The sequence below is a fragment of the Leptodactylus fuscus genome, chromosome 9 (assembly GCF_031893055.1).
Source record: "Leptodactylus fuscus isolate aLepFus1 chromosome 9, aLepFus1.hap2, whole genome shotgun sequence".
In the NCBI taxonomy this organism is placed as follows: Eukaryota; Metazoa; Chordata; class Amphibia; order Anura; family Leptodactylidae; genus Leptodactylus; species Leptodactylus fuscus.
In genome coordinates this window covers 36,908,906-36,934,471 of record NC_134273.1, presented here as the reverse complement: position 1 = coordinate 36,934,471, position 25,566 = coordinate 36,908,906, and the positions used below count along the sequence as shown (strand labels likewise).

At 42.0% G+C, this 25,566-nt stretch overlaps 1 protein-coding gene across 1 annotated transcript; it reads right to left on the bottom strand.

The window, feature by feature from the left end:
- Positions 1 to 994: 994 nt before the first annotated feature.
- On the bottom strand, positions 995 to 24,467 carry NEK4 (NIMA related kinase 4). Its single transcript, XM_075286425.1, has 16 exons — positions 24,285 to 24,467; positions 21,412 to 21,678; positions 18,178 to 18,375; positions 17,891 to 17,998; positions 16,984 to 17,138; positions 15,937 to 16,051; positions 13,110 to 13,487; positions 11,451 to 11,507; positions 10,992 to 11,105; positions 9,221 to 9,331; positions 8,984 to 9,053; positions 7,894 to 7,982; positions 5,569 to 5,663; positions 4,275 to 4,474; positions 3,143 to 3,276; positions 995 to 2,605 (listed from the first exon to the last, which is right to left on the bottom strand). The coding sequence occupies exons 1-16, from the start codon at positions 24,396 to 24,398 to the stop codon at positions 2,513 to 2,515; spliced, it is 2,298 nt and encodes a 765-aa protein (XP_075142526.1). The 5' UTR covers positions 24,399 to 24,467; the 3' UTR covers positions 995 to 2,512.
- Positions 24,468 to 25,566: the final 1,099 nt, after the last annotated feature.

Here is a 25,566-nt window from a genome sequence, read left to right as displayed (position 1 = left end):
TGGCAGGAGTGTAACGTAAAGGGGTGCAGAGGGTAGGGTTGAGCCTGGCCCCAGGAGGAGAGAAGTAATATAGACATTACATTATAGTTGGGTACAGGGAGTTCTTGTTATTCCTCTGATTATTGCAGTACTCTCCTTCATGGCTGTATTTTCTCATGGCAGTGACCTCTTTCAGCTCAATGTCCTGTCACACTGCATAAACTAATATGCTTTATTATGATTGAGTTCAAGGTGTTAATTTAGCTTATAAAACAAGTCTGGTCCATAGAGCTCCCACCATAGTGGATTTGGTTGCCAGATAACTACTTCATTAGTTCTATGCCTTAACTAGTCAGAGCTGGTGCTTTTCATGTTATGACTGATCATAGCATGGTCAAGAAGTCCCCCCTGCACCCCGTTCTCTACAAATATAATTGGCTGAATGCATCAAAAATACACCCTAGAAAAAAGTGAAAGTTTTGCAGATATGTAAGAAAAATGTATCCTTCAATAGGAGCCACTCCACTGATTTCAGTCTTGTCCCCACCTTTCCAGAGTAATCACTTCTATTACTTTCAGTACAGTCATGCTCACTACTGTCAGATGGGTGGTCCTTGGCTGTGGAGTAAGTGGAGCCGCATCTATCGGAGAGCTACAAGGAGTTGGAGTTGGTATTTCACATGCTTTGTGTATCAGGATGGACAAGACTCTACAGACTGATGGGAAACCCAGGCAGAATTGAAATAAGAGCTCAGTGAATCCGGAATTACTTCTAGTACGCTTTTAACTCATTCAGAGCCAGTTTTAAAATATTCTAAATGATGTTATGACCAGACCGAGTGATCCATATATTTGTCCTATCAGTGCGTGAACAAGAGTAACAGCAACTACTACAAGAACATAGCAAGGTTTATTCTAGTAAATTTCCACAAGTGACCAAACAATACAAATGTAGGACAAAAAACAACTTATGAGCATATTAGAATTGTTCAAAGGGAAGTTATAAAACAGCCTTATAGTCCATTAGTTTCTCGAATATTCTCCCGCTATGTATAATTTGGTTAGTCCTTCCCATGGGATCTAATTCTGATCTGTTGAGAATAACATGCACCTCTCTGTCACTCCATACATCAGGGGGCACAAAGTCCTATCACAGCTACTGCTGATAACTAGACAGGCTGCAGTCACACAGCTCAGTCTCTCTGCTGTATCCTTATGGTCTCTTTGATTATTTAGAAGAATATACAGAAGGATAAGTTCACTGTAACAATTGCAATATCAGTACTACAGTATTGCTTTTCTTTATTCCCAAATTATGCCAGAAGGCATTAATTTATATAGAGCTAACTTCCAAAAGATGGCGCTAAAGCATGTTCTCCTTTTCCACCAATGAGGACTTTGGGTAGGTTCACACTATTGTTATTTAAGGGAGTTCTCCAATCTGGCTCTCTCTTCTCACTTCCTGTATTCTTCAGTGAGCTGGGGGGTGGCTTTGATGGTTTGATGAACAGGACAATATGAAGTACCTCAGTAGATACAAACACTGCCTTTACCATAAGGGATTTATTATTATGATTGCTAGAAACTTAATATAAATGCATATTACAGTACACAGGTCTGGTGAGAAAACTTAGACAACTTCTTACAGTAAACTCAAGTGTTATCGTTATGTTTTCATAGAGAGAGGCCACACTCCAAGCCTTTATCAACAAACTGCAATTAGCTGAACTGGATGCCAGGGGCGAGGAGAGAACCCAGCAAGGCAGAGAGTCCCATCATCCCATCTGGTATCAGATAACAGGCCGGGTTCTTTGACAATGCTGTGTAAACAATGGGAGGAATAGTTTCACATAGGAGGCAAACAAAGTGGCATTGCTAAAGCAAAGTAGTTAGGGTCTGTTCACACGGCGGAAGCCTTTTCCGCCGTGTGAATTCTCTGCACGGCTAGACGCAATGGGATATTTATGAACAAGCCACAATGCAGATGTGAACAGAGCCTTAGTAATCCACCTGAGCAAAGGAGTAGCCAAAGGGCAATACAAATCAGGACAGCATAGTAAACCACGAGTGGCCCATGATGTAGATAGACAGGCGATTATCTGATGGCACAAGTGACTTATAAGATATCCAGCACAACTTTGTACATCAGTCATTATTTACTACATATAGTATATAACAGACAATCTAAGTGACCAAATAGGTAGTAAATACATGAGTAGGTTCATTACCTTTAATATTCTAAAACATATAGAAAATTATATTTTCAGAACAGTAGAAAAGTTTCCTCTTTTACAGGTAAAAAGGTATTGATAGGCTCAGTCATATACCCACGTGAACACAACATAAACGCTACGTCATTGCTCACAATTCCTCATAAACATTGCAGGAGTCAAACGACTTTCTATAACTCTGACAATATTAAAATATATTGCCATCTGCATTCACTCATCACGAGGAGGAAATGACTTCTTGTAGTGTAGAAAATGAAAACGTGTAAAAACATGGTCTGAAGAAATGACCTATCACAATTCATCTAAAATTTTCGATTTTCTTCAAAAAACTTAAGTTGGCGAACTTTCAGGTTGTAGTTACTGTACTTATCTCCCAGGATTTTCTGTAAATGTAACTGTAATACAAAAGCATAAGCTTTTATGAGTGCATATACATGACTAGAGATAGACGCTCACAAGACTAATCATATATTCCTACATGAACATGTTCGGGTGTTTTGAAAGCTGAATTTGATAAAAGTTAATATAGTTTAAGGAGCAGAGCTGCAGTCACCCAACATCATTATCTACAATGTACCAGATAGGAGCAGAGTTGCTTGTGGCCGTATACCTTGTATATGGCTTCCAGCAGCTGAATTAATGATTGGTGCGGGTTCAGGTTGTTGGATCTCTGCTGATCGGATACTGATGACCTATCCTGTGGATAACTCCTTTAAAAGTATAATAGTAAGCTCAAAAGCTCCCTCTAGAGGTGTCTAGAGGCAGGCGGCATGTCAACCTGTGTCTATGGGGGATCTTGGAGCATTGTTTAGACTAACTATGTGATATTATAGAGATTTGCGTTATCATATAATAGTTTTATCTTCAAAGATTTGCCCTCAGCTCTAACGTAAATGAGGACTTACTTTCTACACAGAGATGCAATCACTTACCTCTCTCACATTATCATCCTGCTCATCCATGACATTGTACACTTCCTCAAGGACTTTCACTCCCAGTTCTTGCAAGACATCTCTCCTCAAAGCTTCAATCATTCTGCGGAATTTTTCTGGGACCGTTAAATTATCTGAAAAAAAAAAAAACAATGTTGTAGATTTATTATCCCACTATCCAATTTTTTTTTGATGATTGCAGGCCTCACCATTCTGACACCAGCAGATTTATTTTTATTTCCAGCAGCTTTTTAGGCACATGGACTGCACAGACACATTCTACATCCATGGACTGCCAGAGGATGTGCCTGGTCAATCGCCTGAGGACCTTTCCTGTCCTCCTGCACATGCGGTGTTCTATACCACTAGAAAGCTGACGCGCTGAATTAAGTACACTGTCGGCTTTCCCGTTATGTGCCTCAGGGCAAGAGATATTGGTGCAGTTACCAATATCTCTTCACTGTCAGAAGGGCGTTTCTGACAGTCTAGCTGGACTGTGAGGAACGCCCCTCCTGACAGTACTGTCCATAGCCCTGTACTGTCTGAGGGGGCGTTCCTTACCACCCAGTGATGACGCTAACCTGTGAGGGACGCCCCCTTGCCCCCCTGACTGCACTCGTCAATAGACTTTTACTGGGGGGATGTTCTTCCCCCCTTTTTGTCTAGTGGTGGATGTGTTTGAGACACTTTGATAGGTTAGGCCCACTGTGGTTGGAGACTGATAGGATCTCTCTGTGTGGTGTAATATCATATCTCCATATAATGTGATTTAAGCTCTATAGTGAATTAAGTGTTATCCACCACAAGGGAGCTGTCAGGTATCTAAGCGATTTAGAATAGTCCTTTTTTTTTAATCTAAAGGGACTAGTGTCGTATTGATGTACAGTGGGGGGTGTACGCTGTCCTGATAATTCGGGACATATTTTAAAGGATATAATAAGTCATATTTGATTACATTTTTTCTAATTTGGGACCACACTCTGTGAAGAATCAGTAAATAGGTGGGATAAACTTAGTCAGTCCTAAGATACCTTAAATTTATCATCCAGCCTCTTCCACTATGATAGATCTGGCATATTTTAGATTTTCTAAAAATCAGGCAGGATTAGTAAAACTGATTCTATGTGCCCACCTAATGCCAAGTCTTCAAAGCTGATCTCTTCTTGCTCTTCAGACGTTCTTTTATGTAACATGAACGTATCTCTGTACCTTCTGTTGAGTCTAAATTCTTTACAAACAGCGGGTGGCATTTGACCTTCATCCCTCTCCATGTGTAAGGTTTGTGTCATTAGGTTTACAAGATCGTTCATTTCTCCAGAGTCCGAGTACTTCCTAGGAAATAATATTCCACAGTTAAAAGATTGCCTGCTGCTTTTACAATTATGTCAGGCCAAGACAACACAGAATCGACAAGAACAAGAACTGATATGGTTCTGGAACTCAAAGGGCTAGTTCACACAGGGCACGGTATGGCGGATTTTGGTCCTGATTGTGACTCTTAATTATGAAGATATCACAATTTGACCATTTTTTCGTAAATAGATACTCCAAGTGATTATTTTTTTTCTTTCATTATAAATCTATGCCACCAAAAGATATAATTCAGCCAGTATTGCCCTGTTTAGTTCCTTTCTATATGAAAAGTCATTCATTCATTCTCTTTGGATGGGCCATATGATCTTATTGTGACTTGCTAGGTCACATACTTAAGCTTACAGTTCAGCCTCCATAACTGTATACTTATGATCTCATACATTATTTAGGAGAGTACAGAGGTACGGATAAGTAGAGTGTCTCCCAGCAGCAAAGATGGTACAGTCTCCAGCTGCCCCATGTGATGCTGTACTAAGGTATCATGAGAATGATAGCAGAGCACAGAGAAATCTAAAACTCAAGATGGTGTCTGATCAGAGAAGAGTCTGAGCTTTTATGTATATTGGACTCATCCATGCAGAAGTCCAGTGTCTGAAGAACAATCAGGCGAGGGAAAAAAAGTGCTTCCAATACGCTGGTCAATACATACTGCCACCATGTTAGATAAAGAAGAATGGTCATTCCCATTAAATTATACTTAGAGGGGTTTACCATATAAACTGGAAAACTCAGGAGATGTAAAATAAGAAGAGATACTCACCTAACCCTGGTCCTTGGGTCCTGTGATACATTTTGTCACGTACTGGCCCAAAGTGAAGTAGCTCAGTCACATGCTGAGGTCACTGCTGCCGAACATGCTGAAGCCAGCGACTACTGCATCAGGCACCTGAACCGCTTCACTTCTGGCCCAGCATGTGTAGGCATCAAGTTAAACAGGAAAATCTGATGCCGGAACTGAAAATGGGGCAAGAGGAGTATCATTTTTTTATTTTAGCCCATCCTTTGCTCCCCCTGGGTTTCCAGTTTGCCTGGAAAGCCTCTTTAAGGATTACCTTTCTTTGTGGTCTCCTTCAGACTTGTCTGTTGAATTGGTGGAGGAGCTCAGATCATCCTCAGCACACGACCCATGTACAGAATTTCGCCCTTTCTTTATTAAGAGAACATACTTTAGTTAGAATACAAAATCCATGTAATAGTAACAGAACAGAAAACCCGATTATTTAATGTAGTGAACGTTTATTAGGGATGGTTCCTTAGTATGCAGTTACTAGAATGAATAACATGGTGAGAGCCTAATATATATTTCTATTAGGTCAAGTAAAATATAATTTTTCTATTGGAATATTTTTTTAGATTGCTCCTGGTTATATACATTTCTGTTCCTTTTTATGGTGTCCCTGTTGTTATTTTGATGTCTACCAAACAGGCTGACTACTTGTTATTGGGGGTCTGCACAATACATAGAATCCCTCTGCTGTTCACTTACAAGAGGCTTTGGGCAGAGGGACTGAGCTGCTGAGTCTATGTGGAAACTGATCTGGACACATTAGAGATCTCCTAAGAGGAATCCATAGGACACCAGGGGGCAACATAAGTATTGCACAGCAATATCTAGACATGGGGGCATTGCAAAAAAACATTCATTTCAATGGGTTTTTAAAACATCTGCTGGTGCACATTTGGAGCATTTCTGCCATGTGTACACTTTTTTGGACGGAGACAGACTTGTCAGACTTGCACTGTCCAAAAATAAGGATTCACGACTGAATAACAAATCCATTTTTTCCCCCCTTTTTTGTTAACATGAGGTCTATGGAGGGCAGACACAAACCAATTTACCCATGGACAGTAATTAATGTGTTGGTTTTGCAATCAGTTGTTTTTTTTCTCTGCACATGCTCAGAAGGGGGAAGAAAAACGAATCCACCAAAAATGGACACAAACTGACAATTTTTGATGGGTACCCATGGACGGATTACGGTATGCGGTAAGTGTAATATTTTTTGTTTTTTATTTTTTAAATAAGATCGTATTCATTAAATGGGTTATCCGGTTTCTAACACTGATGGTTATTGACAGACCATCAATATTAGATCTGTGTCGCTCCCCTGAGATCTGATATTGATTGCCTAAGGACAGACCACTGGATAACCCCTTTAAGAATGCCTTACAATAACGTTTTCTAGTTCTCTGGTATAAGTACATATACAGCGCAGGGCAAAACAAAAAAAAAGTTTTGTCACAGTATGGTATATTAGGAAAAAGGCATTGTTAACATACACACAAAACAGAACAGGTAAACCAAACACCACCCACTGGCAGTGACAGCCCCCTCACATATTATAGTGATAAGGTGTATACAGATAGAGTCAGGCAATAAATCCGTTGTGTTTTTAAGACAGATTTGCAACGGGCGGATACCAGACATATGTGTGAACATAGCGTAACAGAGTTATATTTAAAGAGGACCTTTCATGGTTTGGGGCACAGGCAGTTCTATATACTGCTGGAAAGCTGACAGTGCGCTGAATTCAGCGCACGGTCTGCTTTCCCGATCTGTGCCCTGGGTAAAGCACTATCGGTCCCAGTACCATAGCTCTTTACAGTCAGAAGGGTGTTCCTGACAGTCAGTCAGGTACGTCCTTCTCCACAGCAGCGCCTATCGCGCTGTACAGTATGAGCGGGGAGGAACGCCCCCTCCCCTCCTGATAATACTCATCTATGAACGAGCAGAGGGAGGGGGCGTTCCTCACCGCTCACATTGTACAGCGCGATAGGTGCTGCCGTGGAGAAGGATGTAACAGACTGTCAGGAACACCCTTCTGACTGTAAAGAGCTACAGTACCGGGACCGAAAGCTCTTTACCCGGGGCACAGATCGGGAAAGCCGATAGTGCGCTGAATTCAGCGCACTGTCAGCTTTCCAGCAGTATATAGAACTGCCTGTGCCCCAAACCATGAAAGGTCCTCTTTAATAGTGTAACAGGCCATTTAAGGGTGATGTCCACTTTTGTCATGCCAGTAGAAAGGGACCCCAAATGGGCATTCTGCTCTACATTAGCACTGCTATGGGGAATCTCAACTGCAAACCCAGAGATTGCTTTTGCGGAAAAAAAGGGTTCGCCAATAGATGCAGCCATGTGATGAGTCCAGCAAAATCTGATTTTCTCACCAGCAAGACACAAAAAGGTATGTTCACTAGTCACTGACCTCCCACAAAACAGCATATATGTGAAAAAGAAAAAGATTTTGGTGGTGGCAACAGCCTCGCAAACAATGGCAGAGATAAGGTAACTTTAGCAAATATGAAAAGCAATACAGTCCTTTGTTCACCTGTTATTTCCTTTCCAACACTATTTAAGGAAAGGCAAAACTTACCTCTTGTAAACTTGGCAATGACTGACAGTTACGAGTTATTGCTTGCCCTCTGTCAACAGCTTGGCCAGCGTCTACTTTAATGGAGGGTGCTTGAGGAAAAAAACAAAGAATTCATTTACCTATGTAAGTTTTGTTTTGCTGCAACTTAAAATCTAGACATGAATCTAAAATCTGTCAGCCAATAATATATCTCATTCCAATAATAGGCTGTTGTAGGATCATTTAATAGGAGAAGGAACAGACCAGGTTTTCCCCAAAACAATGAAGCAATGCAGAGAGAGCAACTTTTCTATTTTAGAGTAAGAGTCCGTGCACACGCGACTGCATACTTAGTCAGCTTGCCATATTTTTTTTACAGCTAGAACACAGCCATTTATTTCTATGGCTGCATACACACGGCTATTATCAGCCTGAGCAAAACTTTTTTAGTATCGTTTCTATTGTAGTTAATTTAGGACCATTTCCGTACTTACCTGGACTTCCCTTTGCTGGTGTTACAGCTCTAAGTGGGTAAGCAGATGCTGGTGACTGACATCCCCTATGTCCTTTCTATTACTTATCTTGCACTGGTTTGAAATAGATTTTACGAGTATCAATTAAAAGTTATGTTTTCGGAGTGGTTCACATTTGTAGCTAGCCATTATATTGTTGGTCAGTGAAATATTTAGAGCTTATTTGCAGTGACATCCCCTCCATAGAAAGGAAGGACCTACACTGAATAAAATGGATTGGCAAGCTTAATTTTTTTAGAAGTAATGTAAAAAACCAAAAAAACACAAAACCTGTTTGATAGGTTCTGCTCTGCTCATAGAAAGTCTACAAGCTTGTGCACTGTTCAGGCCACTCTTCAAGTAGAGGCAAGGGGCACAATGCCCAGCGCTCCTGCCCCTTTATTTCAGTGACTGGTGGACATTCTCACCAACCCATCTCACAATAAATTGTCAAAAGTTTTATAAAACGCCAATTTTACTCATATGGTCACTGCTACCTACAGATCATATTTTGGCCCCACGTAGCAGCTCCAATGACAAACACACAAAAGAATCATCTGTAACCATGAATAATAGTCATGCGAGTTTACATATCTCACCAGATATTGACGTCTCTTCTTGGGACTGTTTTAGTCGTCGTCTTTCTCTAGCTGATAAAGGTCGATGATCCTTTATAAAGTGAATAGAAATACAGTTTAGCACTCTGCATGTGACTTTATTATAACCTTACTGTGAAGCCCTAAAGAAAACTTAGAACGCACACGATACCCCTAAAGTTAAACAGCGCCGTCATTGTAATATTGAGAAATGGGAAGTCCGCAAATATCACTATGTACCTGAGATAGACTGCTAGGCTTTGGGCCAGCGCTGGATTCTGGGGATTTTGGAACAGCTTGTCCTTGTATGGCAGGAGGAGAAGGCAGAGGTCTTGGACAAACCACAGGAAGCTGGAAACACATGGATATGTTAATCATTTATTTCCTATAACGCGTAATACTTATTAATACAGCTCTTTGCACACATCGGGAGAATTTATTAAGGACTAGCTTCTGCAGGTTGTTGTTGGCGATGAGCCGCTTATAATTAGCCAAATGCGGTTGGCGGTGATCCGCCTGCGTCCACGAGTCGGCTCTGCTACATCTGTGCATATGCGCAGCAGCCCCAGCTGTATGCACATCTGTATGGAGAGCAGAGCAAGCTGTGGTACCGCGCTGCCTCAGCTCGGCTACATCGGGCAATTTGGATCACAGGGGTTGTCTTGTCTGAGTGTCCTAGCAGTGTCTGTGTTAGACACGGCTGAATGGCTGCTGGTGAAGTTTGAGACAGTTCGTCCTCCAGCCCTTCCCCCCAGCACAGTCCGAAGACCATCTGCCCCTGTGTTACACACACGAACTACTAGCGCTGCCTCAGCTCTACTACATCTGCTTATTTTGAATACAGGCTTGTGTTTTTTGAGTGTCTAAGCAGCTTCTGTGTTAGACACAGCTGAACGGATGTTGCTGAAATGTACAACAGTTCTCCCCCCTCCCCCATCCGAGGCAGAACAACAGATTTTCCGTCCTACTCACTGAAACTGTACAGCCGATATTCTCCTCTTGCCCACACACAGCCTGCATGTTCTGTAGCCTCCTGATCTTCCATGAGACTCCATTTTCTTCAGCTTTCACAATGTCAGGCTCACTCCTGTTTAGCTCCGCCCCCAAATTAGCACGTAGCTCCGCCCACCACATAGCGTGATCCTTTGGGACGGCTGAAGGGCCTGTGATGACGTCATCAAAGGTCCTCAAACGTAGTTTGTGTCTAAATTTGTGCTTAACGTTCATGTAGTGACGTCATTTACCGGGATAAAAAGTAGCCTAAATTTTAATCGGGGTTCCTATCTATGTATGTGGCAAATTTCAGTATCATCCGTTCAGCCGTTTTTTTGCGTGATTGAGTAACAAACATCCAAACACACAAACTTTCACATTTATAATGTTAGTAGGATGACGTTTTTGGCAATCCGGCCTCTTAATAGTTGTGGTGCGTCTGAGGAAGTCTCATGCAGAAGAATTAAAATCTACACTAGTCTTCATCCCCATTATTGCCTGTGCCGTGCGTCTGTCCTCCCCCAATGCTGCAGTTACATATTTGTATATTGCACATCACCATATCAGTCACTTACTTGCCTCAGCCATTATGTGGCATATAGCAGTGACTGGCTGCACGGGGGCATGGTGTATACAAGCACGACGCCACTGCAGCTAAGACAGAAAAGGAAAAAGTAGGCAAGTATTGCTTCGTTTATGTCATCAACTTAACTATGATTGGGACACTATTCAATAAACTGGAATCCCCTTTCATATAGAGTGGACGTCAACATAGTAGTCTCCATTTTAACCTTGCTGTATACCTGTTACATAATGCTCTTCGCTGATGATTACTATTGGGGTTCCAGATCAATAATATAAAATATAGTTTTTACAGTGAGTTTACAAATGGGGACAGCGACGGTTCGAGCCACGTTTCAACTACAAGTTTTACAACTGGTTATGATGGGCTTGCCTAGTGCTGCGGTAGATACCATGTGTTGCTAACCAATACCCATAGTCCGTTCACAAGCTTCACCTGCTCAGAGTGCGAGGATATATTTTCTCTCCTCCTGTGTCTCCGATGTCTGGATAATGATGGCTCAGATATGGAGTTATGGGGCTGTATTTCAATTTTTGCCACAACTCCATCCTGTAATGGAACAAGACAGTGGGTTATAAATTCTGTTCCTGGAAGCTTGTTACTATAAAAGATCATTTTATCAAGGTTTTCTGAAATTTTACATTAATGGTCTATCCTAAGGAGTCCAACCAGAGACTGCCAACGATCAAGAGAACAAAGGGGGTCAGTACTATGGACACTTCACTGCAGCATCCAGGAACATAAACATCAAGTAAGTGCCATATGTGGTGGTGCAACCCGGATCCCAGGGAATCCCAGGGATCTTAAATACAATCTGTCACCACTTTAGAAAATGAGTTTGACCATAATGAGATGTTTTATTTTGTAATATAGAAACATGTAAGTTATACGTACGGGTTCTGTAACAGGCACAAACGGCTCTAGGAGTTTTTCTGTAGAATCCAGTTGCTCCTACCAAGAAACAGGAAAGAACAAAAACGGGAACTTTAAAGTGTACTACCTCTTACAAAACGTTCATCGCATCTGCTCAACTTTTAAGGCAAGTCCATATGATGTAAATTAGAGCCGATTTTGAGTCGGATTCACCTTCAGAAATCAAATTTTTTAAAAAAAAATTATGCATGATTTTAAATTTTCATCTCAATTTTCTTGTTTTTGTTTACGCAGAAAAAAACAAAAACAAGAAACAAAAGAAAAGCAAAAGCATATGAGTTGGCATCGGGAGGAGTCGGATCTATCCTTGTCCTGTCACCCTATTGACCAAAGTGAAGAAACAATCTGTCATAGCTGGTGGCAGGAATAGAAATCCTGCATGGGATATATAACTAGCTCTGAAGGAGGGATTTAAAGGGGTCGTGCGGTTAAGGACACTTCTCCCCTGTCCACAAGACTGAGAGTAGTTGGTGCACCATTCACTTCTACAGGCCTGGGATTACAATCCTAGCAGCTGAATGGAGTGATAGTCACACAAGTGTACTGGCGCTCCCAGTTGCCATAGCACCAAAATCGACTTTTAAGCAGGGGAGCCATTTGGAAGTTTGAGGGTTGGGGGAGGGGCGGGACCATTAGTGAAGGCAACAGAACCCAAGTGCTGCGGTCACATCTGACAATGGCATCTGAGGGGTTAAGTGCCTGCGATCAGAGATGTCTATGAATGCATGAACAGCTGCCCGGTCTCTGCTGTGTGAAACAGCAGAGACCCCACTACTACGCAACCTGCTAAACTTGCAGAAGTTATCTTTCTCCTCTATGGGAATTTTTTGGAACAGTGTAGAGCAGCACTTTTTGGCTGACGCTTGGGTACAGTTATTCCAATCTTGTCATGGATTTGTCAAGATAGGAATAACTCCATAAGTTTCATTGTTATAAAGGCACTGTAATACATCATGACCTGAATGAACATCATGCAGTGACAAACGTTAGTGCAAGCTGTCAAGACAGTTACTAAGGCAAAATTAATAAACAGGACTGATACTATGTGTACACTATAAGAATTATGGGCATTCTTAGAAGGGGTTGGCCCAAGAATGGGCCATATCAAATATCCACAAGATAGATGATAAGTGTCTGACCACTGGAACACCCACCCATCATGGGGACACTCAGCTATGGAGCAGCAGTCGAGCAAACACACCATCACTCCATTCTGAGACTGCTGAAGATAGCAGAGTGCCAATCCATGGAGCTGACAGTGAAAATCACAGACCCCCACTTTATTAAAACGGGGACACAGGACCAGACACTCCGTAAGCAAAGATGATGGAGAACTCCAACTCCATATCAAGACAACACAATAAATAGAAAAATACATACTAAGTTCCTGCATCCCTGAATGCCTTCCAAAGATGGAGTTTTTTTCACAGTAGTAAATAAAGCAGAATACTTTCATAATACACATAAAACACAACCAGGATGTTTAGAAGGACTATTTAAAACTCTTTAAAAAATCATCTGAAAAGTAGCTTTCTAATCATTAAAATGCTACATATTCTACACTACAACTATATAAACACACAAACATGAAAATAATGATTTGTGTGGTGCATGCGTTACCTGGTTCATCTGATGGTCACCTTGGTTGGATGACTGTAATAGTTTCATAGTGTCTTCTTCATCCTCCATGCTAGCAGGAGAAGCTTGCGGTGAAATTTTATTTTCTATATTGGTGCTGAGTGCTGGAGGTGCTTTTACTTTGATGTCCTGTTGTTTTGGACTGTTCGGGGTCATTTTACTTGGAGTGTCCCTGCGATCATTGTGAAGCTCAGGTATCAAATGTTCATCACATGGCGCTTTATTGTCATTGTGCAGGATACTGATATCCACCTTGCTGAGAGTTGAAATAGAAGCTGCTGTATTGTTCATGTGCGGTGGGTCAGGAGCAGCTGGAGGAATACTGGCTGCTTTAGATTTTACAGGGCTCCTTCCTTTAATCTGCATAGGAAATTGAAAAGTGTGCGTTAAACCAAAATCTCTCATGTTCATAAAAGAAAAAACATTATTGCATTATTTGCCTTGACACTTCGGCTTCATTTTCGCCTTTCAGAGTTCTCTGGTTTTACAAGAAACCTGATAAGGATCACTTACTTCAATTAAAACGAGTGACACCTACAAGATGCTATTCAGTTACTCTCATGTATTTGTGAAGACTTTTCTGGTTTACAAAGTATCCAAATAGATTAGATTATCAGAGCCTTCTTACATAACCCAGAGACTAAACATTTAAAGTGAACATGTCAGGCGGTTTCTACCCTATCTAAGAACATTATATGATAGAGGGGAGAAGCTGAGCTCTGTGATATATAGGTTTATATGATAGAGGAGATAAGCTGAGCTCTGTGATATATAGGGTTATATGACAGAGGAGAGAAGCTGAGCTCTGTGATATATAGGTTAAATGATAGAAGAGAGAAGCTGAGCTCAGTGATGTATAGGGTTATATGAGAGAGGGAGAGAAGCTGAGCTCTGTGATATATAGGGTTATATGATATGATAGAAGGAGAGAAGCTGAGCTCTGTGATATATAGGGTTATATGATAGAGGGAGAGAAGCTGAGCTCTGTGATATATATAGGGTTATATGATAGAGGGAGAGAAGCTGAGCTCTGTGATATATAGGGTTATATTATAGAGGAGAGAAGCTGAGCTCTGTGATATATAGGGTTATACGACAGAGGGAGAGAAGCTGAGCTCTGTGATATATAGGGTTATACAATAGAGGAGAGAAGCTGAGCTCTGTGATATAGGGTTATATGATAGAGGGAGAGAAGCTGAGCTCTGTGATATATAGGGTTATATTATAGAGGAGAGAAGCTGAGCTCTGTGATATATAGGGTTATAAGATAGAAGGAGAGAAGCTGAGCTCTGTGACATATAGGGTTATACAATAGAGGAGAGAAGCTGAGCTCTGTGATATATAGGGTTAGATGACAGAGGAGAGAAGCTGAGCTCTGTGATATATAGGATTATATTATAGAGGAGAGAAGCTGAGCTCTGTGATATATAGGGTTATAAGTTAGGAGAGAAGCTGAGCTCTGTGACATATAGGGTTATACAATAGAGGAGAGAAGCTGAGCTCTGTGATATATAGGGTTAGATGACAGAGGAGAGAAGCTGAGCTCTGTGATATATAGGGTTATATGATAGAAGGAGAGAAGCTGAGCTCTGTGATATATAGGGTTATAAGATAGAAGGAGAGAAGCTGAGCTCTGTGATATATATAGGGTTATATGATAGAGGGAGAGAAGCTGAGCTCTGTGATATATAGGGTTATATTATAGAGGAGAGAAGCTGAGCTCTGTGATATATAGGGTTATATGATAGAGGAGAGAAGCTGAGCTCTGTGATATATAGGGTTATACGACAGAGGGAGAGAAGCTGAGCTCTGTGATATATAGGGTTATATTATAGAGGAGAGAAGCTGAGCTCTGTGATATATAGGGTTATAAGATAGAAGGAGAGAAGCTGAGCTCTGTGACATATAGGGTTATACAATAGAGGAGAGAAGCTGAGCTCTGTGATATATAGGGTTAGATGACAGAGGAGAGAAGCTGAGCTCTGTGATATATAGGATTATATTATAGAGGAGAGAAGCTGAGCTCTGTGATATATAGGGTTATAAGATAGGAGAGAAGCTGAGCTCTGTGACATATAGGGTTATACAATAGAGGAGAGAAGCTGAGCTCTGTGATATATAGGGTTAGATGACAGAGGAGAGAAGCTGAGCTCTGTGATATATAGGGTTATATGATAGAAGGAGAGAAGCTGAGCTCTGTGATATATAGGGTTATAAGATAGAAGGAGAGAAGCTGAGCTCTGTGATATATAGGGTTATACAATAGAGGAGAGAAGCTGAGCTCTGTGATATATAGGGTTATACAATAGAGGAGAGAAGCTGAGCTCTGTGATAAATAGGTTACTATGATATGGAGCAGTATTTCTGAGTAAAAAAAACTGGAGTAAATGCAGACAGGACTCCTAGCAGAGACAGTAAGAGTCCTGATTACACTGAAGGTTGTCAGTCACTGACTGGATTTCTCTGCTTTTCTCTCAGATGTCTACATAAGTGTAAAGCATAGCCCTATATATCATAAAGCACAGCTTCTCCTCTATCACATCCTTCTCTTACATAGGTCAGCAGAAACCACTCATTAGGTTTACGTTACCTTGTACAACAGTGTGACTGAATGCTTGCCTATGGAGTCTATAGTTGTAAACCTTTGACATTTCTTTCAGTAGTCTTTTTAATACAACAAGCAATGGGACAATGTAGAAGTAAAGCGATAAATATTGGTACACTGATCATAAACTGTAGTGTTATATGGTAATTTTTTAACCAAATAGTACAATATGCAAATACATCCAGAACTAAATAAGAACGTTACCACTTTATGCTTTTTTCTGTCGCCAGCAGCAGGATCCCGCTCATTCAGCTCGCCATCTTTTGAGGCACTACTGTGACTGGAGTCTACGGTTTTCTTTCGCCGTTTGACTTGTTTTCTTAAACAACAAAATGAAGATAACATTGCGCTGTCTTTATTGTACAGGCTCAATACGTCACCAAACCTTCTTTAACGGTATTATAAAACAGAGAAGACTGCAATCTCTGTCACGAATAATAAGTAATATTTGATATTAAAAGAAATATCCATAGTCCTAGTCATATGTGCAGTTGAATGGCTGTACAGTGGCATCAAAGCCTTCTGTCGGAAGTATTTGTTGGGGAATATTCCCAACATACATCTGATGGGAGGCTCAGACATGACGTGAACTGAGACCAACACGCATACAGCCATCTCAATGAGGGCTTCCATTTTTGGTTGTAAGATACCTGAGCAATGGCTGAACACAATAATAGGAGACAACGTCCAAGATCACTACTTAAGAAGCATATTATTATTCAATGACAATAGTAGCAAAGCTTTCACATCCATTCAGGCTTTTTATAAAAAATGTTATGGATAAAAAGCTGCTTTTTAGCCTAAAATTAAAGACAACCTCCTCTTTCTTGGTGACAGGGTTTATATTCCAATTTTATTCATTCTTAGGCCATCTTATTATATCCCCTTTAACCTCAGGCCGATGGGAATTGTATGTGCATGGCTTCTCATTCAGCTGATCTTGCTTGATATCCTCTTGTGTGTTCAAGCTCAGCTAGGCCATGTGGTGCATGTGTAATAAAGTAGCAGAGGGGAGAAAGTCGTCACCAGAATGATCAAAGCCTATTATGTATGAGCTGCTTTTAGCTAGGAGGTAAATTTGGGAAAGGGATGAGGCCACCACATGGATATTCCTGTTTCTATTGAGTTCTACAGAGGTAGTCACTGTGTCAGCTGGCTGCTACCTTACACAGTTTGTGGTCTCCCTCGGCATATTACAACATTAGCATTTGATGACATTTTATAGCTTAAATAACATGAGTGTACCCTTACAGTTTGGAGTTCTGTAAGAACAAGGCAATGTGCTGCTTGATGTATGGCTTTCGCAGTATCTGCCTCGGGGTTGGCCTCTTTTCAGGCTGTCGGCTTAGCATTGTTCCAATCAGATCCTTCAGTTCGTTACTGTAATCTTTAGGCATTGGAGGTAGCTGGAAGATCAGAAGACAAATGAGATGCAAGACTGATAGATGATATGTAGAATTAGTAACACCAGGTATAATGAAAGGTGCTAAAATAATCTGAATATCTTGCAGATTATGGCAGGATTCATCGCTAGTCTGTTTATGGGTTCAGTCCAAGGGATTATTGGACAAGTCAAAATTCAACTTGCCTGATCCACCTTATATACATTGAAAGAAAGGCTTACCAGTGAATATGTATGTTCAGTTCATCTGAGTATGCATATGTATGGATCTGCTATGGAAGCTATTTTTTTTAGTTAGCGCCTGTAGCCATTGCCAGGCAACTGAGGGATGAAACAATCAAGACATATTAAAGGGGTTGTCCAGCATTTTGATAAGGATGTCCTATCCTAAGGATAGGACAGCAATATGAGATTGGTGGGAGTCTGTCACAGCAATTGTAAAAACTACACCATACAGTACATACATGGTTGGCGTGAGCCCGGCAGGAGTGATACTCTCCATTATAAAAAGGCGGTATTCACAGAGGGTATCGTCAACCACCATATACAAGCTTCACAGAGTGGCTGATTGACTCTAGATATCAGACCGATAAATGTACTAAATAAAGTTAAATAATGTTAAATAAAGGTTACGTTTTAGTACATTTATCGGCATAATAAAGGCGGGGACAATTGATATCTGTCCTAATAGGTCACACAAACATGGGTCACATAGTAACATAGCTATAGAAATCTAAGCACTGCATTAGAAGTTACCTTCCCTTCGATGATCCGATAAACTAATGAGTTCATGTCCTTGGCATTGAAGGCATGCCTTAGAGTTGCCATCTCATACACACAGCATCCAAGGGCCCACACATCAGACTGAAAAATCACAAAGGTAAGGGACATTAGTCACAAGGCTATCAACAACAATATGTATGCTGAGCCTAGTAATATGTCAATAAAATATATTACATATAGTAAAAAGACCATTTCCTTAGAAAAGACAACTTATGCAAATAGCAGACAAAAAAAATAAAGAATGCCGAATAGGTCATTACCTTATAATTGTACGGCTTATTGGAAAATAGTTCTGGACTCATGTAGTAAGGGGTCCCAATAAGAGTGCTGGCCATATCATACTGGCTCTCCAGGACGCGTGCAATCCCCAGGTCTCCTACTTTGACGATGTTAGATTTAGTCAGGAAAATATTTTGCGTTTTCAAGTCACGATGCATAATGTGCAAATCGTGTAAATACTGCGAAAAGAGGAAGAAACGGTGTTAAAAGCAGCCAACCATAAGGGCATTGTAATTAAAGAGGACCTCTCACCTCCTGGGGCACATGCGGTGTAATACACCACTAGAAAGTCGACAGTGCGCTGAATTCAGCGCACTATCGGCTTTCTCGTTCTGTGCCCCTGGTGAAGAGATATCGGTGCCAGTACTGTAGCTCTTCACAGTCAGATGGGCATTTCAGACAGTCAGACAGGAACCCCCTTCTTCACAGTAACGTCTATAGCGCTGTACTGTGAGAGGGGGTATTCTTTACCACCCAGCCATGATGCTGAGCGGTGAGGAACGCCCCCCAGTACTTGTCTATGGATGAGCACTATCAGGAGGGAAGGGGGGGGGGGGGAGACATGTTCTCACAGTACAGCGCAATAGCTGCTACTGTGAAGAAAGGTGTTCCTGACTGACTGTCAGAACGCCCTTCTGACAGTGAAGAGCTATGGTACCGGCACCGATACCTCTTGAACGGGGACTCAGAACGGGAAAGCCGATAGTGTGCTGCATTCAGCGCACTGTCGGCTTTTTAGCCATGTATTTCACCGCATGTGTCCCAGGAGGTGAAAGGTCCTCTATAAAGGTGAATACATGTGACTCTGTACATTTAAAGGGAACGGTCCGTACAGTGCCACAGACACACATCGTAAAAGGTTTGTCCAGGAAATACAATTTTTTTTTTTTTTTTTTAACAGAAGGCCAGCAAACGTGAAAAATACGCACACAAAAAAACCCCCCACTCACTCTGGTGAGACAGGTGAGTGTTTTTTGTTTTTTCACCTTCCCCGGCTTTTAGGAAAAAAACAAACTGTATTTCCTGGATAACCACTTTAAGTAGTTGGTTAGTTGGTTGTTTTATCCAGTCTGCATAGTTAGGCCGGGGAGGGAATCAGACGCTGTCCACACTGTGCGCCCACACTGCATGTGCAGTTTGCGTGAGATACTGTCTTTGCGCAGAATGACACAGCTTGGCTTACTCTAAGCTGTTGTAACTGAGGCTGTATTGCATATTGTATTGTGCTTGGACATAACTGTGATGTATAGGTTAAGGTGAGCCGCTATGGCTGGTGCAGGTCATCACACTTTTAGGTGCCAGATTGTACAATGGCTCTTAATAGGAATGGAGTGAGCCTTGAATGGAGTGAGCCTCAGGCTAAGTTTACAGGGCGGATTTTGGTCCGGAATTTGAGGAGGATTCCACATCAAATTCCGGATTAAAATACCGCCTCCCTTTGAATTCAATGGGAGCTGGATATTTCGTTTTTCCATGAGCGGATATGTTCTTCGCAGTAGAATAAGCCGTGGAGCATCACTCCCTCCGGACTAGGCCCATTCAATTGAGCCTAATCCGGAGAGGAATTCCACGACTGAATGCCGGTGCACTGTATGCACTGCACCAAAATTCCAGACCAAAATCTGCCGTGTGAACTTAGCCTAAGAGTTGCAATGTGGGAGACCTTGTGTGTTGCTCACCTGCTTATGCAGCTTCCTATAGAGGATTGTGGCTTCCTGCCCAGAGGTCTGCATGCTAGGCTTTGACAGCAGGAACCCTGTACTATCAACTGGATGCCTGGAACTGGGAATCAGACTCTGCTTAGTGGTGACACTAGCTGCAGGCAGACATTAGTGGAAGCATGGAGCTGCTCAGTGATCCCATCAATTTCTGCTCTTCCACTATATTACTTCCCTGACTGCTGGGGTTTGAGTAGGTTCTACCCAATCAAGAACCCTGCAGCGACAGCCCCGGAGACTCCAATTTGTGTCCCTTCCTCCTCAAGTAATGAGCTCTGGTAAGCTCAAAAGTATTTAATAACTATTCACACAATAGGAAACATTCCAGTTGAGAACTAAATCTACAATATTCCGCTTTCTTCACTACAATTTGAGGAGTGCTGCCTTTTTTGGTCTTTTTGTCTGAATAGGCGCCTTTTTCTTGCCTGGCTTGGGTTGGCTTGCACCCCCAAATACTACAAGCAGTGCTGCAGGTGATTTTGTATTTGATATTCACAGAATAGGTGACTGCACTTTGTAACTGGGGACACAGAATCTCAGTCTTTGCACGATCAGCTGGGGTCCTAGTAGTCAGACCCTCAGCAATGTTACATTAATCATTTATCCTGCTGATAGGTGAAAAAATATTGTTTGTGGAGTCTGTCACCAGAACCCAGCAGGCAAATAGATATGGATCATATTGCCAATATGCAAATGAGATCTTTGGTGCAAAAATAGCAATATCTCAGCAATAGAGAGGGAGAGCACCAAGTCAGGTGACCCTTACCTATCTATCTGCGTGGCTATCTAACTATGCTGGGTTCTGGTTACAGACTCACTACAATCACAAAAACATGGCGCTCATTGGCTCTCCTCCCTTGTCAACAACATCAAAACAGATCATATAACAAGACAAGCTTCCAGATACACTGGAAAATCTCCATTAATGCTGTCTGACCAAGATGCAACATTATATGCAGGCATGGCATCAGCACCTCAAATACCTGGACAGGGCTCACTGGAATTAGGGAGACCATTAAAGGGATTTTCCCACTAATAACACTTATTGCTTAATCACAGAATTAACCGATAATCGTAACCATGTATAGATAAGTGCCTGATACCTGGGCTTCCAACCCCTGAATTCCCAACAATTCTACAATTGACCCATGTAAATGAAGTGGACTGAGGAGGATCACAGGGTACAGTGCTCTGTCTATCATGTCACACCATGGTTTAATTCACGTGGGGCACCGGTGAACTCCATTCCCATGATGGAAATCACAGCAGTCAGACCCCCCATGATCAGACACCTCTTCCGTATCCTACAGATAGAATATATGTGTTAGAAGTGTAAAAACCCTTTAAGGCATGAGTAACTATTGTCATGTATTTAATCCCTTGACTCTCACACAAAGGCCTGAAGCTGGACCTGACTGAACAGAAGCAATAATCATCACAGTACTGCTCATAAGTCACCCAAACCCACATAAGTAAACCATGGGTATATTACTATACCTGCAGAGCCATTGCAATCTGTACAAACCATTCCACTATTTGGCTTTCTGGAAGAAGTTTATTTTTTTGCTCCTTAAGTTTATGGTACAAGTCTCCCCCTTCACAGAAGCTCATGACAATATAGAGGAAGCCATCGTCTGCCTCCCATGATTCCTTATATGCCACGATGTTCGGATGCTTCAGCTGAGAAAGGAGCTGGGCCTCTTGTTCTGCGGCTTTCCGTTCTCTCCGAGGAGCGTTGCGGAGACTCAGTTTCTTAATCACATACTGAATAAGAACAAGACATAATGATAGAATTGAAGAATTAATAAAGTCTTCAAAAACAACACAGAATAAGACGTGACAAAGAAAAACAATAAAGTAAAATACAAACCAATCACCGATGGTAAATCAGATTGTGGCATAAAAGACTCAATGAACAGAAGTTGACCTTCCCAAGCTACTTTATGGCAACTCTGTATGGTAGTATAGGTCAGATCAGTGCACATCTAGTATTGTATTCTGGAAAAGATGAGTGGCAACCATTGCAGGATCTGGAGGCTACACACATTATTACCAATGTCCATAGTAATGGATGCAGCTAAGAACAAACTGGATGATCTTAAGAACTTGACAGTCCGAATTGGAAGACCCTGGAGTATAATAAGAGGAGGACCCAGGATGGGTGAGCAAACATTAAAAACTGTGTTACTCATGTCCTCTGGGCTCCGGCGCTGTTCCCTGTTCTCTTAAAAATTATCAATAATTAAAAGTTCAAAAATTCCCCATTCTTATTAAATATGCAAACAAAATAGTCTTAGAGGAAACCTGTTACACTGAAAATGCAGTCCAACCTGAAGACAGTATGTTATAGAGTAGGTCGAGTCCAGCAGATTAATGTATAGGTTTTTGGGAAGAGATTAAAGAGGACCTTTCGCCACTTGGGGCACATGTGGTTTTATATACCGCTAGAAAGCCGACAGTGAGCTGAATTCAGCGCACTATCGGCTTTCATGTTCTGTGCTCCAGGTGAAGAGCTATCGGTGCCGGTACTGTAGCTCTTCACCATTAGTCGGGAACGCCCTTCCTCACAGTAGCGACTATAGCGCTTTACTGTGAGAGGGGCAGGAATGCCTCCCTCCCCTCCTGATAGTGCTCGTTCATAGAGGAGTACTGGGGGGGCATTCCTATTGCACTGTCGGCTTTCTAGCAGTATATAAAACTGCATGTGCCCCAAGTGGTGAAAGGTCCTATTTAAGTATATTGAAGTACAACATTATTATTATTATCATTACTATTATTAATAAAATCTCTTCTCCTTCTGTGCTGAGAAGTCAAGGAGGAGGTCCCATCAGTGACTGACTGCCTTCCTGCCATGAACGAGTTGAGTTTTCAGTGGATAAATAGCAGGATACGCTAGGTTCACACTAGCACCCAGATTCCGTTCTGAGCTTTCTGTCTTCTGCATGCAGAAGACAGAAAGCTGTCAGACCAGGTCCAGCCGTGTGTGCATTTTATGCTCTCCGCCGCGACACCGTTTTTTTTTTTAAAACCGAACACAGAGTACTGCATGTCCGACTCTGTGTCCAATTTAAAAAAGACGGTTTCGCGGCGGAGAGCATAAAACGCTCACCGGCGCTCACGGCCGGACATCTTTCAAACCCATTCAAATGAATGGGTATAAAAGAGTCCTGCAGGTTTCCGTCTCCTGCTCAGTTTTGTGCAGGAAACCTGCATGAACAGAGACCGGACGCAGATGTGAACGAGCCCTTATACTGAATCTTTTCTTACAAATAATCTGCTCAGCTCCTCCTGCTCTATAAGGCTGTGGCCCAATGTTGCAGAAACACTGCTTTTTTGTTGCAAATTTTGGTGCAATTATTTAAGGCAAAATTAGGAGTGGCTTGAGAAGGAATGAAAAATCTAAAGGAAGATCTTGACTTAGACACTTCCGTTCTGTTGAATCCACTCCTGACTTTAGTTTAAAAAATGCAGCAAAATCTGCGACAAAAAAAGGTGCGTTTTCACAACGTGGGGCCTCAGCCTAACATGCTGATAGAATTGCAGTTTTCTTCCAATTCAACCAACAATGTATTTTCTTTTCATTTTTATTATTAATTTCTCTGAATTTGGTTGATTTGTGTGTTGTTCCTAGATGGGGGTGCAGATTTGGGAGTCACAAATACTCGCTGCTATATTAATTTTAATATTTTAGTAGTTTGGATTAAACTGATCACAAGTGACTTCAGTGTATTTGATCATCTGTTGTCACATGCTGAAGAACACCTTTCGAATTTTGCTAAAATATAACAAAATCTCAGTGAAACCTTCCATGGATGGCTTGTTTAGTGTGATGGCAGCATTTTAGCCAAAAATCATAATACATGACAACTGTCCCAACCCTGCTGGATTGGAAATAGTGACATTCTCTCTCACTGTCATGTGACCACTATGTGTATGTCTGGCATGTAACTGTGTGGCCAGCTGGTCACATGTGTATGAACAATACGTGACTGCGGAGGGCAATGACTGGCTATGGTGAATGAGCCCTCAGCATTTTCGGTCCTAGGGACCTTAGACAGCAGGACGGAGCGGCAGTGCCGGAACATTTAAGATTTTTATTAAACAATTTTCTGCTTTTCCTAATATTTCACACTCAATGTAGTAACCTTGTCATATTAGGACCTTCCATTGGCTCTCGTGCTATTGAGAAACTACAACTCCCAGCATGCCCTGGCGTTGTGTGCTGGTTGTGCAGGACTGCCCATGTAACTGCATTATATCAGGCAATGTAATATTATATAGAGTGAGTGAGCACATGACAGGGCACTGCAGCATTATACACTGTGGCTACACACTATCCTATAGCACATGCCACCTCACACACGTATTACCTGCTTGCTCTCTGCCCGGTGTGTGGCCAGGCTGACCTCACCATAGCTCCCCTTGCCCACCACTCGGCTGATCCTGTAATTCTCCAGCCCCGCCTGTAGCTCGCGCTCCTCCATGCCGGTTACGACTTACGGCATCCCCGTAGAACCGTACAGCCCCGCTCCTGACCACAACTTCCGGCAGCGTCACGGTAACCAAGCAACCGGAGAACGGAGACCGGAAAACAACAGCTAGAACAGCGAGAACTTTACAACTGTAGAACTAGGGAACACAGCGACATCTGCAGGACACAATTGGTAGTGCCGTGTGACTGCTCATCCCCGGAGAGAGATGCTTCAAATAAACTCATTAAAAATGTGGAATATAAAGTTATAGAGTTATCGTGTAACATACTTAACACCTTCCCCCCAGGATAGATGACTAATGTAAGACTGCTGGGAGTACAACCACTAGGGGCGCCACCGAGCATGAGAAGGAGGGATCTCACTATTGCTGTGGGAATGGAACTCTAGTGCACAGTTATCACTGCTGATCCATTTACTTCCAAGGACTGACTGAGACAACAGAGCAAAGTGCTTGGGATATCTCCCAACTAACTAATGGGACACTATGTGGCATGTAGTACGCCGCAACGTACATATAGTAAGATCCACCACCAGCACCGCCCACTACCACTTTGGTTCTATAATACTGCTATAGTGGCTCTGACATGGTATCATGCACATTGTGGTTCCCACACAGTTTAATGTCCCTTTATATTAACCCTATAATGCCCCCTCATTGTGGCCCTCAGATTACAATGTCCCTCCTCTAGTTGCCCTCACAGTATAATGTTCACCTCCAGCTGCCCTCACTTTGTCACCTTTCAGTTGCCTTTATTATAATGTTTCCCCCCTGGTGCCCCCACGGTATAATGGATCTCACCACATTCCCCTGCTGTTCTATATGTTGTCTCTACTTCCGGATGCCTCAGGGAACAGCAGATGCAATGTTATTCATGTCACTACATTGCAACCACTACTCCCAAGACATTGAGAGAAAGAGGCAGGGGCCGAAAGGTGAAGCAGGGAGCAGAAGGCTCCCTGCTTCACCACTGTATTTAAAGGGGTTGTCCCAACACAAGGATCCTATCTATACTGCTTGTTAATGTGAATGTAAGACTTTTCCTAAATACATTGCTTCAGCAAAACTGCTTTGTTTGTAAATTATCTTACTTTATTCATTTTTTTTTGACACATCCCTTGACTTATCTGGTCATAAGTCAAGTGATGTATCTGCTGCTCT

Bases quoted from the DNA above. Each gene is read 5' to 3' on its own strand.
- NEK4 (XM_075286425.1), bottom strand. From the start codon at position 24,398: ATGGAGGAGCGCGAGCTACAGGCGGGGCTGGAGAATTACAGGATCAGC. The intron at 21,679-24,284 runs GTAATACGTGTG...GTTCTTATTCAG, and splicing joins ACCGGGCAGAGAGCAAGCAG to TATGTGATTAAGAAACTGAG. The intron at 11,508-13,109 runs GTAACGCATGCA...GTTTCTTGGTAG, and splicing joins GTGACCATCAGATGAACCAG to GAGCAACTGGATTCTACAGA.